General features: G+C 44.5%; 1 protein-coding gene across 2 annotated transcripts; it reads right to left on the reverse strand.

The window, feature by feature from the left end:
• Positions 1 to 647: 647 nt before the first annotated feature.
• abhd2a (abhydrolase domain containing 2, acylglycerol lipase a) lies at positions 648 to 21,313 on the reverse strand. 2 transcript variants are annotated; one of them, XM_036543510.1, is made up of 12 exons: positions 21,129 to 21,313; positions 20,063 to 20,133; positions 17,543 to 17,642; positions 17,118 to 17,333; positions 13,643 to 13,818; positions 12,843 to 13,010; positions 12,206 to 12,389; positions 9,707 to 9,799; positions 9,257 to 9,358; positions 8,714 to 8,783; positions 8,124 to 8,208; positions 648 to 5,748 (listed from the first exon to the last, which is right to left on the reverse strand). In XM_036543510.1, the coding sequence occupies exons 4-12, from the start codon at positions 17,324 to 17,326 to the stop codon at positions 5,540 to 5,542; spliced, it is 1,296 nt and encodes a 431-aa protein (XP_036399403.1). In that variant the 5' UTR covers positions 17,327 to 17,333; positions 17,543 to 17,642; positions 20,063 to 20,133; positions 21,129 to 21,313; the 3' UTR covers positions 648 to 5,539. The 2 variants fall into 2 exon arrangements, with proteins under 2 accessions (XP_036399403.1, XP_036399404.1); XM_036543511.1 differs by lacking the exon at positions 20,063 to 20,133.
• Positions 21,314 to 23,961: the final 2,648 nt, after the last annotated feature.

Here is a 23,961-nt window from a genome sequence, read left to right on the forward strand (position 1 = left end):
TCAATCTTTTCTGAGTGGTGTGCCTATGGAAACACGTTTTAAAAACCCAAATGCCTTTCATGGCATTCCAAGCGAGAGTGTTACTATGGTACGACCGCCTCGAGAGATTTCCATCTTTCCACAGCCATTTAACATCTGACATGCACATGAATTACGGTGATTCGCTTCTAAAAATACTGTGCACAATAGCAAGGGCATTAAAAGCAGATTGCATTAATACTCCTTAAGCATCAGAGAGGAGATGCTAATGCAAGGCTCAGTTTAGGTGCTCATTCATTAGAACAACTTGATGAATTGAACCTTCATCAGCTACATCCTGATTTCAGATATTCACAACATGATTATGTGGAACTGCAAATCTCAGCCTCCAAACAGGAAATGGAGTATTCTCCCATTAGAAACCACAAAACCATTGGTCACATGACATGCCATTCAAGGCCTCGTTTCTGACTACTGAAAAACATAATTCACTAAAAAAAAATAAATAAGAAATACCAGGACTAACAGTAAATATAACTTTTTTTCCACAATTACACAATAAAATACAAGTGACACAAATTTACAAGAAAATAATTTATTTTGGAACACAATTCTTTTTTTTCCTTTTCTTAAAATTACATCACTCACCATTTTTTTTCCCGAACAAAAAAAAAAACACACAAGTGATCCGAATCCATACTGTAATGGGTGTGCCTGAATGTCAAATTACATTTTTTATGACCAAAAAAAATTAAATTCATACATTTACATGTAAACACAAAGAATAAAGCTATAAATGTTAATTTGAGCATACAACGATGAAACAGAGACATGACTGCGTTCAGTGCTCCCAACGCCCCCACACGCCTCTACACACCTCAGTGAAATTCGTGTGCAAGAATGGAGACCTCCAAGACAGTGCAGAAGACTTTTAAGGTGATCTCTCTCTTTTTTAAGGTGGTTCTATCTTTTCTTCAACCAAAGGAGCAGAGTCATGTAATTCGAGCCCACCTCCCTTTGGTAACCAGCTCATCTAAGTGCCAGGGCCGTGTTAAAAATCACAGCAAGGCCCTTAGCTTTGAGGCCACTGAGGGAACTAGCGCTTGGCTTCTCACTTCACCTTCTACGTGCTAGTGTGCAGTTAATACTTGCTGTGTTTGATAAACTGTCACATCTACATCTGTAGGGCAAATTGATGCACGTTATCTCATATATCTGGTCAATAGATCTCCATGGAATATTTGGACTGAACTGTGGAATACAAATTAAGATTTATGGTCCCTTAGGTAGTTCCAGTTCAATAATTTGGGAGCACAGAAAGAAAGCCTTTTGACATTTTTGATATCATAATAATAATAATGTAATGATAACACACCATGAAACAGCTATCAATAAAGCATCATTTTAGAATTTAAGTAACATTTCGAGAAACCAATTACTGCATTACAAAAACTGCATGTATAACACATTTTCAACGTTCACTTGATGTCCCGTAATTGTTAGCGGTGTTCTGCTGCTAAACTTAGGAATTAGGATGTTTCCACACTAACCCCACCCCCAAATCATTTCTTCAAATATCAATTAAAAAAAAGACTGCGCATGTCCACAACCACCAATGAACACTGCCTCTGGTCCCCTAAACACACGTTCCCAGAGTATTTATCAAAGGTCCAAAATTCAACGTTTACCATGTTACACCAGAGCCTATGAATTACATTTACTTTAATATCCATGAGTGGTGATATGATGCAAACACCCATATTCATTTGCACACTCACACTCCAAAGCATACATACATACAACAAAATAATAATAACCATAATAAAATATAAAAACATAAAAAATGAAGTCTGAGGATAACAAAATCAGTCAGAACTAGCCTGAAGCAGAGATATACATCCAAAACCAGCAATTCTGTGCAAAATTGAGTGAAAAAGGCATAATGCAATTCTCTATTCTGTACAGGAGAGCCTTGGTTTGTGCTGGTATATTAGCCCAGAATTGCTTTAATCTGCTTGGTCGTTTCACAAATTCACTCTTTAAATGGTCTAATAACAAATTGGCAGGCATTTTATTTACACCCTCACTTTCCTGCTCAGTTTGTACTTAAGTCAACACACATTTATTGTACACACACCGGAATGACCTTGATGAGAGTGCTGTTACTCAATTTCCAAAAAGCATTTTTCGGTAACTCAGTAACAGGTCTTAAAACCTTCAAGGCATCAGACAAATGCTCCACTAGGGGGCACCAGGTGTTCAATGTAACAGAGCTCAAGAGCTGCACTCCACTCAGCACGAATGAAACAATTCCACTGCCAAGCGGCAGAGGGTGCTGTTGCTCTAGATGACACGAGCAAAGCATCAGTCTACTGTAATGAATACTGCTGAGGGAAAGCCAAGAGCTCAGTAATGAAGTGTGAAGCCATAAATATGGAAAAACAAAGGAATGAGACAAGAATGAGGCAGTCAGTGAGGCCAAGCAGATTAAAGTAAAGAGAGAACAGAAGCTGGCTACTCCCTGCAGTGCACTAAAGGTCCAAAGAGTGCTCTCCAGCACATTTTCTTTAACATTACTCCCGAACTGTCCTAAAGTTCTTAACCCACCAAAGTGCACGGCTCTTGCTGCCATATCAGAATATGCTGTAGATAGTGTAGAGCTTTGTGGTTCGTAGTAAACTGAGTATTATCATCTGCATCTTAAATATACAAAGTGAAAAAAAAACAATCATATTATATATATTACAGTACATTTACATAAACCATTCTGTTCGCAGAGTTTTCTGTGCTCCACAACAGAGATGGGTGGAACCCTCTGCTAATCTTGTAGATCTGATCAAGCTGACAATGGTTATTTATTTCTTTTTTGGTTTTTCACAACGGATTGTCAAAGTGCTTTTCCCTCTTGCAGTTCTCCTTTTTTTCACAGGAAAAAACATCATTCTAACTTTGTTGCATTTGATGTAGGTGAGTGAGGAGTAAGGTACAGTAAGGTTAACCTGCCACATACATGTAAAACAGAACAAAGCCATTAAGACATAGTACATAGGACACGTATGGTGAGTCCCCTCCACGATACACCTGCTAGCAGGTCTCTGTACGCTGTCACACACGTGTGACCAAATCCATCTACTCTGAGGAGAATTACATTATCAAAACCGGGACACAGCACACGAGGAAGGCAAAGCAGGGAAAACACCAGCACAGTAAGAATCTTCCCAAGAACTGCTGTCATAATTCAATTCTAATAAGGTGAACCTAAACGCATACTGCCTGCACACTGTCCTTCACTGCTGTGCCTCGTTTGGGTTGGCATTAACGACCCCCCCACCCCACTCCCAGTATATCTACACACCCCATTGAAACGCTCCCCCATAACATTCAGATACATTGCAGCGTCTCCCAATTATCAAGGGCACTCTGTTACATGCTCATGTATCTACTGCAAGACAAACTATCTTCATCTTGATAAAAGCATTCCTCAAAAAAAAAAAAAAAAAAAAAAAAAAAAAAAAAAAGCTTTCTGAAGGGCTGTATAGATGGGCCAAGGTTTGGCTTAGTCTTTAACTACAAGAGGAGCTCATTTTAAGTTTCTTATCAAGAAAATAACCCTTTTGCGACCAAACTAGCCAAATTCCCTCTCTCCCACAGAAATATTAAGTTTATTTTAAGCACTCAAGCACTAAAACACTGTATAGCAAGTCAAGTTTCATCTGGAATTCTGTTAAATGTCATACCCTCTTTCAATGGGTCGTCTATGATCTCAGGTTTCATACGTAAGAAAGGATGGAAAACGGGACTCCAACTGATGCATCTACAGCTAATTACTCAGTTCACCTCACAGCTCAATGCAAGACACTGATGCTGGTTTCAAGAAGAGACCGACAGTGCTGGTTCAAATGAAGAGGCCCTGAAAAACCAACCTCGTTCTACGCTAAAGCAACAGCCTCCCGCAGTAGATGAATACAGTGTTGCCAGAGTAAAGAAACAACATTGGGAAGAAAGCCATCTTTCCCCCTCACTCCGTTCGCCATGGTCAGGCCACTCCATTCTCATGACACAGAGCACAGCTGCTCAAAGGCAGAGCACTGACATAGGCAGCACTCCTAAAAGACAGAGCAAACTGGTTCTGCTTTTCTGCCAGTTCTAACTGGGAAGAAAAAAATAAGAGATTTAATAAACAAAAAAGTCTGAGGCAAATTAGACACACTGATCTAAGGGCACACAAGGGGATCACCGCAGTCGTTACACCTGTTCAGGCTTAGGACCTCTCTCCCTCTTGTCTGTTCGCCAAATCTCCACACCACATCAACGGAACTACGGTTATTTCAATTCTAATCCAACAAAGTCCAAACCAAAATTTAAAAAAATAGAACAAAATTCAACACCTATAAAAAGGATGCTTGTGAAGTAAAAATGTGTCAAATAAAGTGCTTTGGAAAACAGAATCTGTGATTTGGGATAAACTGGTTTGACAGTTGGAATGCTAGTGGATCCAGCTGGTTCTAAACACAGGCGCGGGTACGATAAACCACGGGTTTATTCATTCCCCCATTGGTCAATGCCACTTGGAGATGAGGCTTAGCCTTCAGCTGGCTAAAAGTCTCCAAAGGGATAGGTGTTTGTGTAGGTCTCATTACCCAGGTGTTCAATTCCAAATTCTACACAATTGCTCATCCATAATTAAGGGTAAGTACAGGACAAACAAACAATCTCCTCCAGGAAAAGGCCCACAGTTGCAGCCCACACGGGGTTAAAAGTAATGACCCTACAGAGAGCAGTCAACCCTTGGACTGCACTGTGCAAAACAAACAAAAAAAAGTAAATGCCACAAAAAAGGAGGTAAACCACTGCACGCGGCCAATGATGTTTCCTCAAATGCTTTAAAGCAGGGGCGGGAGGCCCTGCAGTAGCCCCTGGGCTTCGTCCTGCTTTGGCTTTTGTATGAAGCGATATTATATCGGGCAGGCAGTGCAAACTGGTACCGCATCCCTGATGCAGATCTGCCGCTAATCTAAGGGGACTCTGAAACCTGTGAGTTTCTGGCCCTCAGGGACCTCATTTTCCATCCCCGCTACAGACAGACAGCACTCCTGCCAAGCCGCATACATCTTCGGTACAGACCGTGCGCGTTACATAAAAGGTGGAGGAGGGTGACTCTGCTGACGCGGGCCCAGCAGCGAAGAGCCCTTCCTGCAGGTCATTCATTATGCAACGTGTTTTTCTGCTCCACCGTCGTACTACGCCCTGCCTAATAAGACCTACAGAACTACAACGCAATCTGTTTACTACGGTTCCCTCCTTATAAATGTCCTTTTTTATCTCCTTAGACAAACCAGGGTGCATCTTTTTTTCCCCAATTTCCCCTTTTTTCACCATTAATACATATTGTATAGCCTACATTTTGTGGTACTCATTTTTTTTGCATGATAAAAAAAATATACAAAATAAGAAGATTGCAAGTCCAGCACGTGTTGAGAGAGTATTGAGAGAAGGCGGTGAGTCGGTGCGGAGAGTGAAGTGTATCGTGGGTGAGTGGGCGACTGGGGCGCGGGGAGGGTTAGGCTTTCTCCTCCGGGCACTGGGTCTCGCTCTGGGTGGCACTTTGGCACGGCGGCTTCTGCCTCTCCCACTGGCAGATGGCGTTGGCGTAGCCCACAATGACCTTGTCCATCCAGGTGAGGGGCTCGGGGAACAGCACGGCGCCCTCGAAGAAGCCCAGGTGGCCGCCGTGCAGCGTCAGGGCGTAGATCACGTTGGGCTTCTTTTCTGGGAAGGGGGAGAGATGGAGGCGGAAACGGTCAGGCAACGGTCCCCTCAGGTAGAGCTGAATCAATCAAAGTGCCCTGCATGCTGACACAGACACCCCCTTTTCAGCAGCTACCCCCCATGCACACCGGGCACCAAATCAGCAATCTTTTTTTTGGTCCGTCTTCCTAATTACAGCACGTCAAACCGCTCAGCCTGAGGTGCGCAGTTCAGGCCCTGCAGGACCCTGCGGTCAGCTCTCCTGGGCGATGGCCTTGCATTTTCCCCCTACCACCCCCCCCCCCCCCCCATTCCATCGGCAGCGAGAGGGAAATTTCTGCTGAAACGCTTGCGCTTGATACCGAATCCCGCTCTGCGTGAATTAGGTTAGTAGGGAATAACTGTGCCAGCTGACCTGTGATCACCTCCGCGCCGCGCTGGGGCAGAAGCGGCACAGACAGCTGGTGCGCTGACAGATCTGTGCCGCTACCTCCAGCGACACGCGCGGCCGATAGCTGCCACAGAGGGAGCGGGAGACTGAAAACGGGACAGAACTGCAGAACAGAGAACAAACGATGGCTAACCGCTACAGCTAATGGTCCTACAGGCAGAAAGGCTGTGGTCCAATTATAGCTGCGGTCGATCCCCTTACGTAAGCTTCTCTTTCACGGCATGCAAGGTAACGCAGGGACTCCAGATCATTAGAGCAATGAGAAAATAATCGATAGCAGGCCCCGACTGGCAGATGGTTCAGCTGATTACATTCAGCCAGTAAGCAGCTCTATCAGACGCTATTCAGAACAATCGGAGGAGGTCTTCACAGGGCAGATGACGCCCGGATACGACTTCTTCAGTATTCCAACTAATCACCATGTTACTTGTATTGCATATTTTAAAGTACTGGGCAATGTGAATTTCAGCTAAACACTACAAGTGATCATTTGTTTTTTGTAGTTACTTTTTTTAAATAGTATTTTTTAATTAATTTTTTTAAAATTTAGAATCCATCTACTGAAATGCTTTTCTGAACCACACTTGTGAATCATTTTCATTCATCTGAATTTGTTCCTTGAAGCATTTCACGTTTATTTTCATGCTATATACAATTATGCCATTAATGTCGACCTCAAAAGGCCCGGCTGACCTGAAGCCATTACAGGACTTGCCCAACCTAACTGGGTCAAGCCCTTAAGAGTCAGTGCTCCTCTGTGTGTTGAGGGCCCATGTAGAGAGAGGGGATGGAGATGTCTTCAGTGGGACAGAGGGCTCAGACACAATGCCATTTCCCATCACTGGCGCAAACGGCGGCCAGCAGACAGCAGCACGCGGGCTGCTACCAGGGAGGAAACAGGGCGTGCTCTGCCCTCTAACACAGCACAGAGCTCTATAAATAAACACACGCCAGACGTATCGTGTTGCCTTGAAAAATTCAACACGACCCCGTCCTGGCGGGGCCAAATTAGCAAGAGATTACCCGGAACAAGACGACATTAAGAAGAAAGTGAGAGAGAGAGAGAGACAGAGACAGAGAGAGAGAAACAGAGAGACAGAGCGAAGAGAAGGAAAGGAAACCCAGAAACATGATTGTTAAAACTGAAGAGTTAGCGCTTCCTGGTCTACTCCCCCGCCCCTTGCCATTGGTCCGCAAATACACAATGTTGCATTTACTCTTGAGTTCCTCCTCTTGAGTTCCTCCATCTGTCAGCTGTTAAATGGCCCCGGAAGAAACACAGCCCACTCTCATACATGGCCAACCTGCATTTGGCTGGCCAGGAATTCAGCATGGGGGTAATGTGGACTCCCCCTGGCATCCTGAGCGTTTGGGAGGGGCTGGGAAAAGGGACAGGGTGAATGTGTGGCAGAGGATGAATCACCACGCTCCTGCCGTTTATACCTCCCATGCCCTTCCACCCTAAACACAACCGTGCAAGCATGAGAGCGGGCGTGGCGCTTAACCGCAAATGGTGAGCATTCATTTCCCCTGGCTGAAAGTGGCTTCTGTAAGTCCTTCTGTTAAGAGCAGCCCCATTATAAATTCCTTCCCAGCGGAATGCTCGGCTAATAGCCAACAGACGACAAGTCCGGGAAGGAGAAAATGGCCCTCTGAGAATGTTCTCTGCTCCTCTGCTCCTCTTTCCTGGTACATATCTCTGCTCTCTCACTTTATACACATACCTTTAAACACCCGGGCCTGGACTCTATCAACATGTCACCAAACTATGTTGTGAGAAAGGACATAACTTTTATTCAAAATCTACTGCAAGGAAAAAATTGAAAATTGAATGTGAGCAATGTACTGACATCACGGAAAAGCAACTATATTAATGATGATAACAATGACAGTCGCCAGGAAGGGTTACTGGTATGAGTAATAACGGAAATAATTCTAATAGTACCTGCAAGTGTGCGAGGTATAGTCAGCAAAGACTGGTGCACCAGTGGGTCATCAGCAGAGTTCACCAGTAGCAGTGGCACGTTTACCTGTGAAGGGTAAGGAGAGGGACATCAGGCACAGGCTACTGCTAATGTACCTCTAGGTATTTATCTTAATCACAGTGTACTTCGAGAGCTGCACACATTCCTTTGTAATTTTAAGCATATGAAAGCTATTGCTATGTATATGCAAAATACGGTTTTTAAAAATCTAATATTAATGAATATCTGAGCATTGTCATGTTTGTCTACAACCCTGGAATCCCTGAGATTAAATTCATAAGATGGAGAATTTAAAGTCAGAAAAGCTGCTGCAGTTCCATCACTGATCTGTTCTGCAGCAATTTTCATTTTAACTCCAATCTCTTAGCAAGCTACATAAGTCACACTAACGGGCACCAAAAAAGCTTCTACTTGTGGACTTGCAGATTCTGAAGATATGCATATAGAGCATTTCTACTCCAATCAGAAAAAGACATGTAGAGACAAGGCCCACAAAATTCTAATGCATGCAGACTGGGGGGGGGGGGGGGGGGGGGGGGCTTTTACTCACATTGTGAATATAATGTACACAGCTCTCCTTCTCATAGTACTCTTTCAGGGAATCATGGCCGTGGAATTTTCTACCAGACAGAAATGCATAGAGAGATTAATACAGGGAGCTCTTGACAGCAGGAATAATGGAATGTGAGAAAGAGAGTGAGTTTCTGTGAGAGAGGGAGAGAGGTTTAGAAGCCATTTATTAAAACTGCGTGAGCAGCACTGTTATCCAGGCAAGCCAAAGAAATCAAACACATCTCCGAACATCATATTGGCAGAACAAAACGACAGCTGTGCCTTCCTCATCCATACAGTGTATCACCCATTTACCCACACATCAAAACTACCGCTAGCCTTGTAAAACGCAAACATCTGCCGCACTGTAGAGACACTGGCAAATCATTAAAAAAATAATTAGAACAAGGGAGGTGTGGGGGGGAGGTATAGTAAATACAACACCGTTCCCCTCTGTTTAAGTTTAACCGTTCTGAAAGGTTAAAGGCAAACACTAAACAGCTTCAAAGGTCATGTGTGGCGCGTGTAAACGGGCTCCTACCTCATGATGTTGTCGTCGATCTGCATGAGGGAGGTGGCGGTGTACAGCCGGCTCAGGTCGGCATCCTTCATTTTGCTGGAGCTCATCCCGAACAGGCTTCCCCTGTCAGACACGGCACAATACGCTGACCTTCCTGTGTGCGCAGGCTTTGAACAAAGAGACTGCTGTGCTCTGTGGGTCTCGCAAGCACGCGCTCACACACGCATGCATGCACACGAATGTGTATGCGCCCACATACCCGCACCCACACACACACACACGCGTACGCACCCTTGGCGCAAACACAGCCACTTCAGGAATCTTGTTTTGCCATTCTTAAACTCAAAGACTGAGATGCTTTTAAAGCTTACACTCAGGGGTATGGTTTACGGTTTATGGGTTTCTCTCACTTTCCAGATTATCACCGGAGGGAATGAGAGCCCACGGCTCCTGAGCTGTGGGCATAGCTACCTGTGGGAGAGGATGATCTTCTTCATGTTGTCTGCCATGAGGAAGTTGTAGAACCTTCGGCACTGATCCCACTGCAGGAAGGTCTCCTGCGCCCTGGTTGAAACCACAAAGACAGGAAGTGAGTGCCACATTGTCTGCCCTTCACACGATGCCTCGCGGTTTAATGCACAGCAAGCGTGCACATGACCACAGTGCAGATAGGGACTGTTCAGCTTTATGGGCCATGCTGTCAAGGCATAAAGATGAACAAACATACAGGGGGTGACTGGCTTTGTTCTTAACTGAACTCAGTTTATACCGAGTTGATGCAAATTGTCCCTGGTGAAAACGAAAAATAAATTAATATATATAAGCCACCAGGGAAAACAAAGGAGGCAAACAGATGCATAAACATACACATCCTCTGCAGGAGAGGCATCTACAGAGTGACTGAATGCTGGGATACAGGAGCCTGTCTGGGTGGCCCTGAACTAGATTCAACAGATGGTGTAAACAACAACAGCAACCGAAAAAAAAGGATTGTTTTTTGCCGTGCCCTACATACAGAGGTAAAAAAAAAAAAACAGAAAAGAAAATGGCTGGTGTCTGTCGCTCTAACACACACACAGCCCTGGTAGTCTGACAGCCCAGAAGGTTTTATTCCTGCCAAGAGTGGCAGGGGACTGGCAACCGCTCAAACCGCCAAGGTGTGGCCCCAGACAGACAGACAGACTGACACAAACAGCCTCAACAGCTTAATTATGCACTGATAAGGTTTGATAAGGAGATGCAGGATAACATGGAACTGCATTTATATAAACATAAAATGTGAACACAAAATATACACACAAAAGCAGCCATAGCGTGTGTGTGTGTGTGTGTGTGTGTGTGTGTGTGTAAAACTGCATATGTGTGTAGGACATTATGTAAAAATTCATGTAGACATTAATGGGTTCATTGACTTCAGCATACTCCACTTAAACGCGACATCTGGCATAACTTGGAGGCAAAGTCTCCTACGGAGCTATATTTAGCTATTAAGTTTAGCAATGCATGAGTCCTTTAAACAAAGTATCCAGTGTGATATAATAATTCCATCTTCATGTTACATACTGGAAACAACATTGATGTATAAAATGAATGCGTGCTGTTACGACACTGCTTTTTTGTACTGTGATTCATGGTACAGAACCTGTTCACCTGAGAGCCAGCACCCTCTTCAAAAAAACAACACAGACAATCAATCCACATGTCACAGAATGGGGCAACAGTGAAGAAGAGCAGACACGTGTATAGCAAACACGCCTGAGTGCCTCGTACATTTTTAGCCTTTCGGGCAGCACCCTTTCAAAGCCTCTTCTGAGGTTCATTCCGTCCATACATATCCCTGTGCCCCTCCCCCTATCACAGTGTAGCCAATCAAACAAGGAGGTATTTATGCGCAAGCAAATCAGAAGGCTAATTTTACACGGTTCGTGTGACCTGGAGCTGGGACCGAAGAGAGTCAGCGACTGCTTTAATTGATTAAATGGCGTCTTAGGCACAGCAAATGCAGACACGACCAAAATTAAAGCCTTCGCTCTCCTGCCCTTGCCCGTAGCGGAGAACAGAAAAACCACCAGCGGACAAACTGCAGCTGTTGGTGCCTCTGGTGCTGGAGGCAGTCCGCGAGTCTGCAGTTTATGGAGTGGCGCGGAGGTCAAATGCCCGCATATTTATAGTTGTGATTCCGATTTTCCAGCTGGATATGTCAATTAAAATTTTTCAGTGTTTACAGCATACGCCCACTTTCCCCCCCACGCCAAACAGAAACTTGTGATCACTGCCTGTACTGTTAGGCCTCCCTCCCTCCATCTCTAGCTGTGTGAGGAACAGATGCTGCCTTCCCGAAGGGCAGTGCCTTAATTATTTTAGTACTCTAGTAATGGTTGGCAAGGGTATTAGGGCTGAACTGGCACTAAATGAAGATCACTGTGGCATCTCCCCTGGCAGTCATGCAATGCTATGAGGCTCCAGCTCAGACAGGCACCCACAAAGGCCTCTGCAACCCGGTAAAAACGGAGCTTTATCTAATGTGCTCACTAACAACAGGGAGCTGAAACGTGTCCGTCCTACACTTTGCTAACTGGGGTGGGACTGCCGGGAGAGGCCAGTCCACAGCATGCACACATGCTGTGCATCCCCTAGCCCCATCGGCACAGAGGGATTAGCGGGAAATATGGCTGGAATGCAGCACACAGCACACACAGAACAGAGGAGGAACTCCTCAGGGTCGGAGCCCCGCTATCAGAGCGGCTCACGGGACAGCAGGCTAACGGTGACGTCACCTGTGGGGACACGCACGTTCCACGGTAAGAGCGCGCTGCAGAGGGGGACAAGCGACGCGATGACAAAAGACTCGGCCGGACCCGCGGGGACGGGGCGCAGGGGACGGGGCGCAGGGGACGGGGCGCAGGGGACAGGGCGCAGGGGACAGGGCGCAGGGGACAGGGCGCAGGGGACAGGGCGCAGGGGACTCACCTGAGTGCGCTGTAGCCCTGGCACACACTGACGCAGCACAGCACCCTGTCCTGGTTGTTGCGGTTCTCTCCCAGGAACTTGCAGACGATGTTGCCGCCCAGACTGAAGCCCACCACCACGAGCTGCGTCTGGGGGAACGTCTTCTTGACGTAGCCCACCATAGCTGCAAACTCCCAGGTACAACCTGTAGCAGAGGAGGGGGATATGAGGCACTGTGTCAGTAACCTCCACTTCAAAAAGGCGTCGCATTCTACATAACCCATAACTGCGGGGGTACCTCAAAGGTTTTTAAATGGTAGCTGGGAACAAGTTAAATATTCATATGTAGAAAAGGGGCAAAACAGTTGAGTTAAAAAATCTAGGAACTGGGGGGCACTGGAATGAATTCCAGTAAAATTGCATGAAAAGCTGATATGACCAATGGTTCCAACACTCATTTTTTTCCTTGTTTAGCTGCCAATCAGTACCGCAAGACTTACCTAGTAGGTAACTTTAGTATTAACTGTTTATCATTTAAGACAGACAGTATGTGCAACCCTTTGTCAAACACACAGACTCCAGTACAACAGTTCATGTAAAGGATGTTGTTGCAACATAAGAAATGCAACATCCGTAAGTGACGAAATGTACCCCTTACCGTAAGTAAACATACGAGGGGAAGTGAGCTCGATGTTGGGCAAGGCTCCCAGGTGATTCAGAACAGCACACCTGTAGCCCTGCTTCTGGGAGTAATCCACAAACGTGCGGATATAATGCTTCTCGCTATGGTTACCTATTCCTGGACATATTACCATGGTAACATCATCTGAAAAGAGAAACAGAAAATCACACTGACCACTGTACAGTGAGGAATTTGCAAGTACCCAAATCATTCTGACAACAATGGCCGGAGAAAAACAAAGGCACGCTCAGATTCTCCGAGAAGCGTTCAGTGCGGTATGTAAATACCAGACTGTCGGCAACACTGACGTCAAAATGAGGTTAAAAACACGGTCATATAACCAAATGACACTATAGGAACAAGGCTTGGTTTCATAAGACAGGAGAAGTGCACATCTCTAGGCAATCTGTTTGCTTGCACATTCCACAGAGCTGTCTTCTACTGTGAGATTATACCTTGCAGCCATAGCAGTTAGCAAACCGCGAAGCAACCACTAGGTCATCGTTTCATGGAAACGAAAACCAGCCTTGACACACTCAGGTCAGGCGCGCTGAACGGACTTGGCATCGGTGCGAATTTGCCTGTTATATAACAAAGGAGATGAAATGTCTCTGGGTTCAGACGTCCTCACACTTGTCGCAGGATTCCCTCCACGGGCTGAAACATCACTGCTGACATATCCTGCCCTGTGAATCCTCCTGCTTTTATTGCCCCCATCACCCCTCCCTCCACCCCAAACCCCAACTGTTTCCTGTACCACTTCCCAATGACTCTACCTCCTGTCCGATGGTCCCCCAGTGGTTCGAATAGGTCGAAGGTCGCCGTGGCCCCGTCCTGCATGGGTAGGTATTTGCGGATGCCGTAGGGGTGGGGCGAGCTGACCCTTCCCATCTTCCCATAGAGGGCCGTCTGGAGGTGTCCACTTTTGCCCCATAGCAGGGGAGGAATGTACCTGGGAGAAGCACAACGTTGCACCATTCATGCATTTGAAAGGGCACACCGAGTATAAACACAGGGAAGAGTCTCATGTACTAGGTCCAGAATATATCCACCATTTACCACCTGCATGAGGGTGCAGGAGTTCTTTATGAATAAATTACAGGTCTCCTGACATTTTTCCAGGTCACGATGGAAGAAGGCACCAACAAATGATTATCACCTGGCTGTTGATGCGATGCATGCGCCTTTAGCTCAAGGACCAAAGTTAAAGTGTTCCTCCGGAAGGCTGACAGACCGCACAGATAAGTGTGACCTTTACGCCAGAGAGAAATTGCAGTTTCACAGCCACGTCGCTCAGAAACGAGTTCCAGCAATAATGACCGTGCCCGTCAGCCGTTGCGACCCATGGGCGCCTGATGTGCTGGAAAAAGGGCTTGCTGCCCCAGAAAACCTGCATAACTCCTTCAGGTCATGCATCAAGGCACACGGTCCCATTATCTGCAATGCTGAGTCATCATGTATCACTGTAAAACGCCTGCAAATTCCACAGAAACTGTCAGGCAACCCTAAAAGGCCAGATACACCAGCGGAAATCTATCTGTATACCGTTTCCATTTAGCTAGTAACCCTCACAAGATTAAATCCAGTTTCAGCACAGCTATTCATAAGACAACTATCGCACGCATAGCTCAGCCCTGGGTTTCCTGTGCTCTCCCCATCAAATATGCACACTTATGACAAACAGAAGATGACTGCTCTTATCTCACACCACACTATCATTTTACTTTTCTTTTTTTTTCTAAGAGCATATTGCATGCAGAGCAGCCAAAATCTCATTAGTATTGTTCAGACGAGCTCTGTCGAGTGATGATGTGAAGCGGCTTATGCTTTCCGCACAGTAAAGGCACGGAGCAGAATAAAAATAAGGGCGGTGTGCAGTGGTGGCAACGCCCGCAGGGGGGGCGGTAACCAAGGGCAGCGGAGGACACGCCCGCGAGGTCCCGGGAGCGCCCCCACTGCAGTAAATAACCGCAGCGGGCAAAGTCCTCTGCCACGGCAGCGGGTTACGCAAACCCCCTCGCTCCCTACCGTCCTCGTCTTCCGCGCCCTTCCTCACCGGAGCGGCCGCCACCTGAGCCCCACCCCCCGCTCGCGTAACCCCCGCGCTATCCTCCCGCCGCTTTTCGGTAATCCACCCCGCAGATTCGGCCCGCTTAATCTGACAATTAAACTTGCCGCTGTGAGCTGAAATTAATTATATTTTTTTTTCCATCCGAAGAGTTGCATCGAAGCGGGTCGTGTGGTGATTTTCCGCTTGACGGAACGCACACGAATCCATCGCAACAACACAAAGCTCCCTGGCTGGCAACAGCCCAGCACAAATCACAAAGGAATATCACACCTGGGCTACTGTTTCCAACATCTCTTTCAGAACCAGTCTTTTGTTATTATAATATTTAGCATCAGTGTCATATATCTGAGAGAGAGAGTGCCACTCTGTTCAGTGAAACGAGGAAATGACAGCCTGAAGACCCGCAGACTTGGTGTTTAGATGAGAAACAACTGACTGCAGTGTCAAGCATCATGTACACCTAAACAGCAGTTAAAGAGTTTATAATATCCTGTCTTGCCACGGCTGAAAACAGTCTGTCAGCCAGGAGACATCACCGTCAGGACACTCTGGCAAGGATTACATAATCGTCAAGACAACAAGAGGATCGGCAGCTTTAATTAAGTCATTGGAAAGTAAGCAAGATTAGAACGAACCAGAAGCTCTAATTCTGCCCCGCAAGGGAGTCAATGCTGACATAACGAGATATTCTTTAAAACATCCCCTTTCTGAAATCAAAAGAAAGGTTATCAGTGAGGCCTGGACTTCAAATGTCTGAGCTCTGGAATATTCCAAAGGAGCATTAAAGGGAGAGACAGGAGCCGGTGCGGCGGGGCTGGTTTATGTCAAGCTGCGCTTCCTGTTCTAAAGAGCTTACGGAACGACAGCATGCGCTGCAGTTTCCTCTGAGAGGAAGCAGACCTGAATGCTGCCGAGCCAGGTGGACGCACCTGGGAACGGGCCAAAGTACACAGTCAAGTCAGGTCTGCCCGACCGCGGTGCACTGGTGACGTGGTTCCCGGCCTTTGTAACCAGAGGAGTCACGTTGGCCCTACCCTGCCCTGGCTTCCAGAACATTTTCTCAAGAGGCAGCTCCTGGAAACAACAAGGCAATCCACTAAGCTGCTGTGTTTACTCTAGGGGAAAGGGCAGATAGGGAGGCACCTCTTCTGGGTGGGTTTATGCATCTCGGCACCAGTGCAACGGGCACAGCGATGATAAATAATGTCTCAGTCCGCAGTGTGGCAACCGTGCTGGAAACAGAGATGTTGCATAACAGAGGTCGGTGCCGCTTAATATAGCAAAGCAAAAAATGACCAAAGAAAAAGTTGTTAATGGGACATGGTGATGTAAGAAACCACTGAGGGAGTGGAGTTTAAAAACTACAGTAGGCATATTAACATGTGTTACTGTATGTTCCTGCTCCTTAAACAAGTTCACAATGCACAAGAATCGCTGACATTCACGAACGCCTGCAGCAAAACAAAATTCTTTCAGACATGGACTGCCAATTCTAATTAATCAACTGACCACAAAGCACACCATACTTCAAACCTCCAGAGATCACATCAAGACACTGTGTACAGTAACTGTGTCCAAAGAATAGAACATTCCCAGCTTCTTAGTCACAGTAACCATGCATTAGCTCTGAATGCACCCTGTAGCACCCAATGGTAAATTTACATTTGTCCTGGATTGATATAAACACGTTTCACTGTCACGCAAACACCATCCAAGAATCTGAGGGAAAAAACATAACCTTCACCCCTTATAAAGGAATTGAGAGGAACACAGAAAAAATTAACTCTAAAACAAAGAAACAAGCAGGAACCTCAAACAATGGTTACATAATCACAGTGGACCTTTGAAGGGAATGGAACAGCCAACGAACGTCTCCAAAGACAACCACAGCACATAAGATACCAAAGAATACCTGGCCCTGAATGTGGGTTGAATTCCGCCATATTCAGGATGTTCATGCTCATGTAAACTGATAACCAATTTAACGCAGCAACAATCACGAATCTCCTTCAGAAACAAAAAATTCCATTTCAGTTCCATTTCAATTTCCATTCCAGTTTTTCCAGTTTTGACCCATTCCATGTTTGATAATGATAATTTTGCCAATTTTTCCAGTAAAGCCACAATTGCCCATCCTGTGAAACAGGGGCGTTGGAATGAACCCATCAGGGAGCACTTACTCTTTGGTGAGGAGAGGACAGGACTTGAGCAGGAAGTGGTTGAGGGGCGTGTCCTGGAACCAGAGCTCAGGTGGGGCGGTGGGGCTCTTCAGGTTCAGGCAACGCACGATGATGTAGAGGACCGTTGCCACGGCCGCCAGCTTCATCCCGTCGAACATGGCGGGCAGCTCCGGAGCGATGGTGTGCACCTCGGCTTCGTGTGAACTCATGGTGGATCTGAGAGGTGGCGAACAGCACCGATCAGTGAAGGAAAAAGGCAAAACATGAAACAAAATGGAGGAGGCCTCCTTCCAATTAAACCCACAGATGTGGAGGGACAACAGTGTTATCATTTGTGCAGACAACAAGTAGACAAATATGCATAGTCTTATTACTGAGCAGTTAACTACAAGCAGAAATCATTTATTGAAGAAAACTTGGCTCACCTCGTTGGCTTAACTTCCTGTATATAAAAATAGGACCTTATCTCATCCACAGTCTTCTTGATCTGTGCAAAGTTTTTGGTTCACAGTGCTCTGGTCAAGTCTGAAAAACAGAAATACAAATTACATTGCATATCGTGTTCAAACAAATAACCAGTTGCTAAACTGTAGGACACAAGTTTAACACATCTGAAACCACACCATATTCTCTCTTTCAACTGCGCATGCAACTTCACATTCCATAGATAGATCCTCCTTTCAAATTACCTTCACTAAAAATGCCATCTAACAGGACTGACCCTAAGCAAAGTGCATGACATTGCCACTTTAAGGTCAACATTTTGATCCAACTACAAGCATTTGAGCTGTGAGTGTTTTTACAGTCCAGCACACAAATGCGAATCCAATTGAAATCAACACTGTCCCCAGCTGCTCCTGAGTGGAATTCCATGGGCAAAATTTTCTGCCTGCCATGTTAAACAATAGTCATGTTGGATAACATAGAGGACTTCTACTTAACCCTTTAGGTCAATTCTAAACAAACATCTGTGCAACACCTTATTAGTGTTAATGTCATGTTCATCAAGTGTCAGATGACACTTGCAGATACTGTTTGTTTGTTACTGCAAATATCTGTTAAAAAGGAAGTTGCCAATCCAGCCAACAGTCACTGGTGACAAGGCTAGTTCCACTCACATCGCAACAATCTGCATAGATTGAAGCTCAAGCAATAATGTATTTGTTTGAAGCTGAACAGAGGCCCATGACCTAACTAACATGTCACATACGTGAATTGAACAGAATCACTTGCGCAAAGTTAGCTGCCTAACCACTGTACCATGGTTTTGTACAGTACTTCCCAGTTCAAATCAAGTGTTCTGAACACTTTAAGGAGCCAAGGGAACAGTACTGTAAGGCCACCGCACAGGGATAAATCCTCATGAAACAGTGAACAGCATGTTAGTGGTCTTCATTTATCTGCACAGAGCACACTATGCACACTTACTAAACCTGAAATTATGCATGTCATCAGTCACAAAACAGGAAACCAGGGTTTCACATACCACTCAGTGAGCTAGACACAGCCATCCTTCACTGCATCACAATTAGCGCAATATAAGGAACCTTTTTGCTGTTACAACTCCATTTTCCACTTTGGCTTATTTGAAGCACAAATGTCTAGAAACAAGGTTCTTTTCGTAAAACGATGCTATTTTCAGACCGTCTTGATCAGAATGGTTAAGCTCAGATAATGCGTGGTGTTCTAAAAGGATCACCTAGATTGAGAGAGCCACCATGACCCTCTGCCCAGTTTTGAAAATGCTCTAATCTCTCTGGCAATCCCAACACTCTGCTCAGCCAGCTGGGGCATGCTACAAAAATACCCCTCACAATCAGACAATATCTCCCTGCAAAGCTGTTTTTCATAACAATTTTAATCATCTTCTCAATGTTAATCTTAAATTTCAATAATCTCCCCTTTTTAGGCACATCCTAGACGTGATCGCAGTGCTTGAAGTAAACCTTTGGATGGGGAAATTATTTCCTCCCCTTTCAGACAGTGTGATTTTTGTCCTGCCGTTCGCTTTGGTCACATATTTATTAGACTCTTGGATAGATTCTGCAAGTTATGCTCTTCAAACACAGGTGTCCAGATACATGTCTCTGTTCATTACAAATTATACAAAAATGCACTGAGACCAACAGCCTCTGCATAGGTTTAAGATGGCCTTAATCAGCCATTTAAAGTTTTTTGTGTGGTGACCATGACACAGCTAAGGTGCTTGTGGAGGTGTAAACAGTGAAAACTTTGTCAAAACAAAAAACACCAGCACATTATGTATACTGGAAATTTCTTTACAATTTCCTCATTGCCACAGAGTTGATCAGTGTTCTCACATTTCAGTTGAGTAGTCCACAACCACTTATTTTTGATCCTGAAAAGGCCTTACTCACATTTCAAATGTCTTAGACCAAAAAAACCCTTGATATCCTATCTGGGGAAATGGCACATATTAACCAAGGAAATGTGAACCAAAACTCATGCACTAATAACTAACTTTAACACCTGTCATGACAATCATTCTAAAAAAAAAAAAAAACTATTTATAAAACAAAATTAAAAGGAGGGGGGAAACAAAACAGTTATGTTTCCCAGATTTGGAGCAATGTGCTCAAAATCTACATAATAATTATCATGCGCCGCCACTACCCACCACAACAGAGATGAACTTTGACTACATTGCTGTCAGCTACGAAGGTTTGGATAAGGTTTCAGTAATAATGACTCCTTATGTATAAAATTAAAACCGACTGACCGTACTGGAAACTCGAGAAGAGCACACCATATAGGAAACAATGTAAACAACCACACACTTGGCAAAAGTTGGAAAAGACATAACACATCCATTTTGTAGCGTCTACTTAGCCAAAGAACTCACACAAAGATGCAATTTACAAGGACACGTAAAAGACAGAATAGCGCGTCTCCTGCATAACGCAGCAAGCAATAAAATACCATACCTGGGTGCTATAGGCTGCGAGCTAGCTAACAAAGACCGCCGTCTCCCGGATCCTCCGCGACACACCTCGAACTGTCAAACACACACAGGAATTAACCGCTTTTTATCAGTCTTTGAGGCGTGACCGCATCTTGTTTGTGTGCGTTTGGCTGGCAGAAGTCAGCTGGTTGCTACCCCAGGGGGCTGTATCTTGCTAGCTTCAGTGACAGCTGGTTTAGATACTGAAATAAGGAAGAGTGCGCCGTCATTTTCCGCTTGACATAATGACCTATTCGAGAAAATACTCCAGCGTTAGCTGGCTACCATAATCTTTACTTCACGCGTTCCAGGACAACAAAACGTCATGAGTACGGGGGAATCTTGCAAAAATAAGAAAATAAACAAAATGAAAATAACACTATTAAACACAATTAAAATCTGTTTCAGCTTTCAATGCATACCGTAGATACACAGGTTAACTACAACATAACAACATAGTTGCTAGCTAACGTCATGTTAGTTATCTAACGGTAACAAGCAAACTGCAGTCGTTATGAAAGGTGTGCGTTTCCTTTGTCAGTTGAAAAGCTAAAACAGCTAGCGGAATTCCTGGGGAAAAAATACAGACCATCTTGTCTATCTGCATGCTAATAGTTGCATAGCGAGCTGACTGAATGCTTAAAACAAGTAATGTACAGATTAGTTAATTAGCTACGGAGCTATGAGTAGAACTAAGAATTGACTAACAACTATCAAGCTGGCGATCCAGAAGACGGGATTTTTTCACCAACACAGGCAGGCCCAACCATCCTTTTTTCGCAGATTCGATCCCCATTTGCAATAGCAAGTTACTGCGCACGTTACTCCTGAAATTAAGGATGGCATCAGTCAGCCCGCTACCCAGTTAATGCATACCATATGGTAACATATTTAATTCGCGTTAGCTACATAAATTAATAACAACCCCGAGCAAGCTATACAGATATAAAAGCGGTAACATCGGTGTCCACCATCATACTGAACGTTCTGAAATGGCATTCCTTGCAAGCTAACGACAACATGATAGCCCACACCCACACAAAACATACCGTGCTCTCCTCCACGGATTTCAGACCTCACTTCTTCCTGTCTGTACCCTAACCCGTGTCTTTCCATGCGGTTTTGCTTAAACTTATCCAGTCATTGTTTGCAATATCTGGCTGCTAAACAGTATTTATCCCTCTCGGTTCGCGGAGACATGCAGTGACATGATGTAGATACCTGCCAACTACGACCTCACTTCCTACTCCGAGGAGCAGCTATATAATCGTACGCTTCCATTGGTCCATGACTGCCGCTACGTCATTTTGTACGGCTTGTCAACGTTTGCCGCCCCGCCCCCTGTTTCATTTGTCTACTGTGATTGGTTAAGAGAGAAGAGTTGCTGGTAGCTTCTTGGAGTGGAATTCGCCCTAACAATCTGGGTCACGTTTTGCAGGGTTCTAGAACAGTGGTAGCTTCGAGACTTGCGCCAAAGTGGCTGGCTAGCTAGCTAGTACGCTAACATAAGAATGTGACGATAAAAAGGGCACCATGAATACGCAGTCTACCTCTACGAACACACGCGTATCTGTTGCATTGACACAAAACATATTTCCGATTGCCAAATTGTACATTGGCTCTAATTCGTTTTATTCTTTGAGTCGAAGGACACAGTCAACAGTCAAGGATACGGTCAATAAATACTTCAGTGGTTAAATGCGGCGCGGTAGCCATCTTCAGTGGTCTCTGTGAATCGCAGTCATATGCATTTTTGGGTCGAGGACTGTTTCTGGGGTTTACTGACTTGAGTGAAAAACGGTCTTTACGACCAAAGCGCCCCGTTTTATTGCAACGTGGTAAGGAGCAGCAGACACTAAAATATACAAGGTCAACTGACCGTAAAAACGCGAGGGTTCATCAATCATCCCGACCGCAGGTCACTTCGTGATTTGACGACTAGCCCTGCCTTAATAATGTGGGTTGTCAAAGCTGTGTTCTAATCAAATGTACAGACAACAGATATTACAGATACATTGTAGTTGGTTGGTCAGCCCTCCAAAACGGAACCTCGGAGAATCCCGTCCTTAATTTGAGCTACCTCTGTTGGGTTAGTGGTTGTCAATGCGTTTATTAGGCCTGTTATTATAATTATTGTTGTTGTTGTTATTATTATTATTATTATTAATAGTAGTAGTATTTTACAAAGCCTACTGTATTTTAAAAGTCACAATATAATAGAGTGTTACCATGGTGGTTTCACAAAAATCTGCACTTAATTTTTTAAGGGTTGAAATGACGTCAATGTCCTATTTGTCAAACAACGTGGGGTTGATTGTCACAAAAAAATAAATAAAAAGAAACAAACCCAATATTTCTAGTCTTACTACAGTGTCGGCCTTTATTAACGGATCACAGTAACTGAAAGTTTCAACATTTCAATTCTTCAGAAACATGGCCGAATAAGAGGACAATAGAGCAGGTCCAAGTGGTAATTTGTGTAATTCCATGAGGATGGAAAAACAAATGTATTTTTCTCTAAATAGTAGGCCTATTTATGGCTGCTGACTTTGCAGTTTGATTTATTGTTTAAACTTTGTTTGACAATATAAAGTCAGGTTAATGCTGATGATAGCTGATGCCCAAGTCTTCCGCAATGTTATTTATTGATTTGCTGTGAATTGTCATGTGTTGTATAGCTCTTGTACATTTCTCTTCTTCACCTACATGGAAGTAATGATTAGCCTACACACAGTAGTCTACGTAGCTAAATAACACCATCAATGAGGTTGGTTGTCACATGAGAATTTGCAAAAAATGAACGATCTGCGGCAACCAGAGTTTTATAACTATGTTATTTGATTCTCTCCAGCTGTCCGACTGGTTCTGTTTTTATGCCAAAACGATATCAGTTAAAATACATTCTGACATAACGATGTATCATTTTTTTTTACTGTGGGTTTGGAAATTCGAAGGCTATGGTACCCGTCGCATGATAGCGCCCTCTAGTTCAAAGCTGTGTGACTGATGACCAACCCTTGTTTTCATCACTAAAAACAGACGCTTGAAAATACAGATTCATTGTATATTATGTACACCCATGTTTCTTACTTATGGCTAACACTGCTTACTCGTACGATAGCTACTGTAAATGCAATGGAATCATAATGAGGAGGGGTTTTGCCCTTTTAAATTAAGAACATTTGTAGTTACAAACTCCTCGAGGGTGTGTTTTTTTCTGTTCCTGAAAGTCGCTTGTCCGTAAAGCCCACAATCAGATTATTGCTAAGGAATGCGATAGAAATGCGGAGTCGTCCAGAAACATTATGCAAGTCATGTCATCACCGGATTAGTCAGAGACAACGGTATTCATAAACTGTGCTGTGGATCAGCCTAGAACTCCCTCTCACTGGAAGTACAAATTCACATAATCATTAATCTATAACCAACATGGTGCTGTCCATTTTGTTATGCCAATTTATAAAAAAGTGCGTTGTCAAACGTTCGTTTTCACACAATGGGAGATCAATCAGTTTCCCGTCTCTGAGCACAATTTAACATGTTTCCAAAATGTCGTTGGTGAAAGTCACCCGTGTAGTGTTACACGGTTTGTCACTGTATTTGATCGATGTTACCATATGTGAACACATGTCTTGAATACCTGAATATGTTTAGACGTATTCAGTACTTTTCTTCTATTACTTTTGACTGCGGATGGCGCGACTGCAGAGATCACAGTATACTGTACAGCAGACACAATTAGATTAGTGGTTCCATGAGAACACAACGTCCACATGGAGGCGACATTCATTTGTAAATCGTAGGCTACGTAGGCCCATTGGCGATTTTAGACTCTTTTTAGGGGTACTCAAGCACACCTAAATTTCATCTTAGCACTCCTAA

The sequence above is a fragment of the Megalops cyprinoides genome, chromosome 13 (assembly GCF_013368585.1).
Source record: "Megalops cyprinoides isolate fMegCyp1 chromosome 13, fMegCyp1.pri, whole genome shotgun sequence".
Classification (NCBI taxonomy): Eukaryota; Metazoa; Chordata; class Actinopteri; order Elopiformes; family Megalopidae; genus Megalops; species Megalops cyprinoides.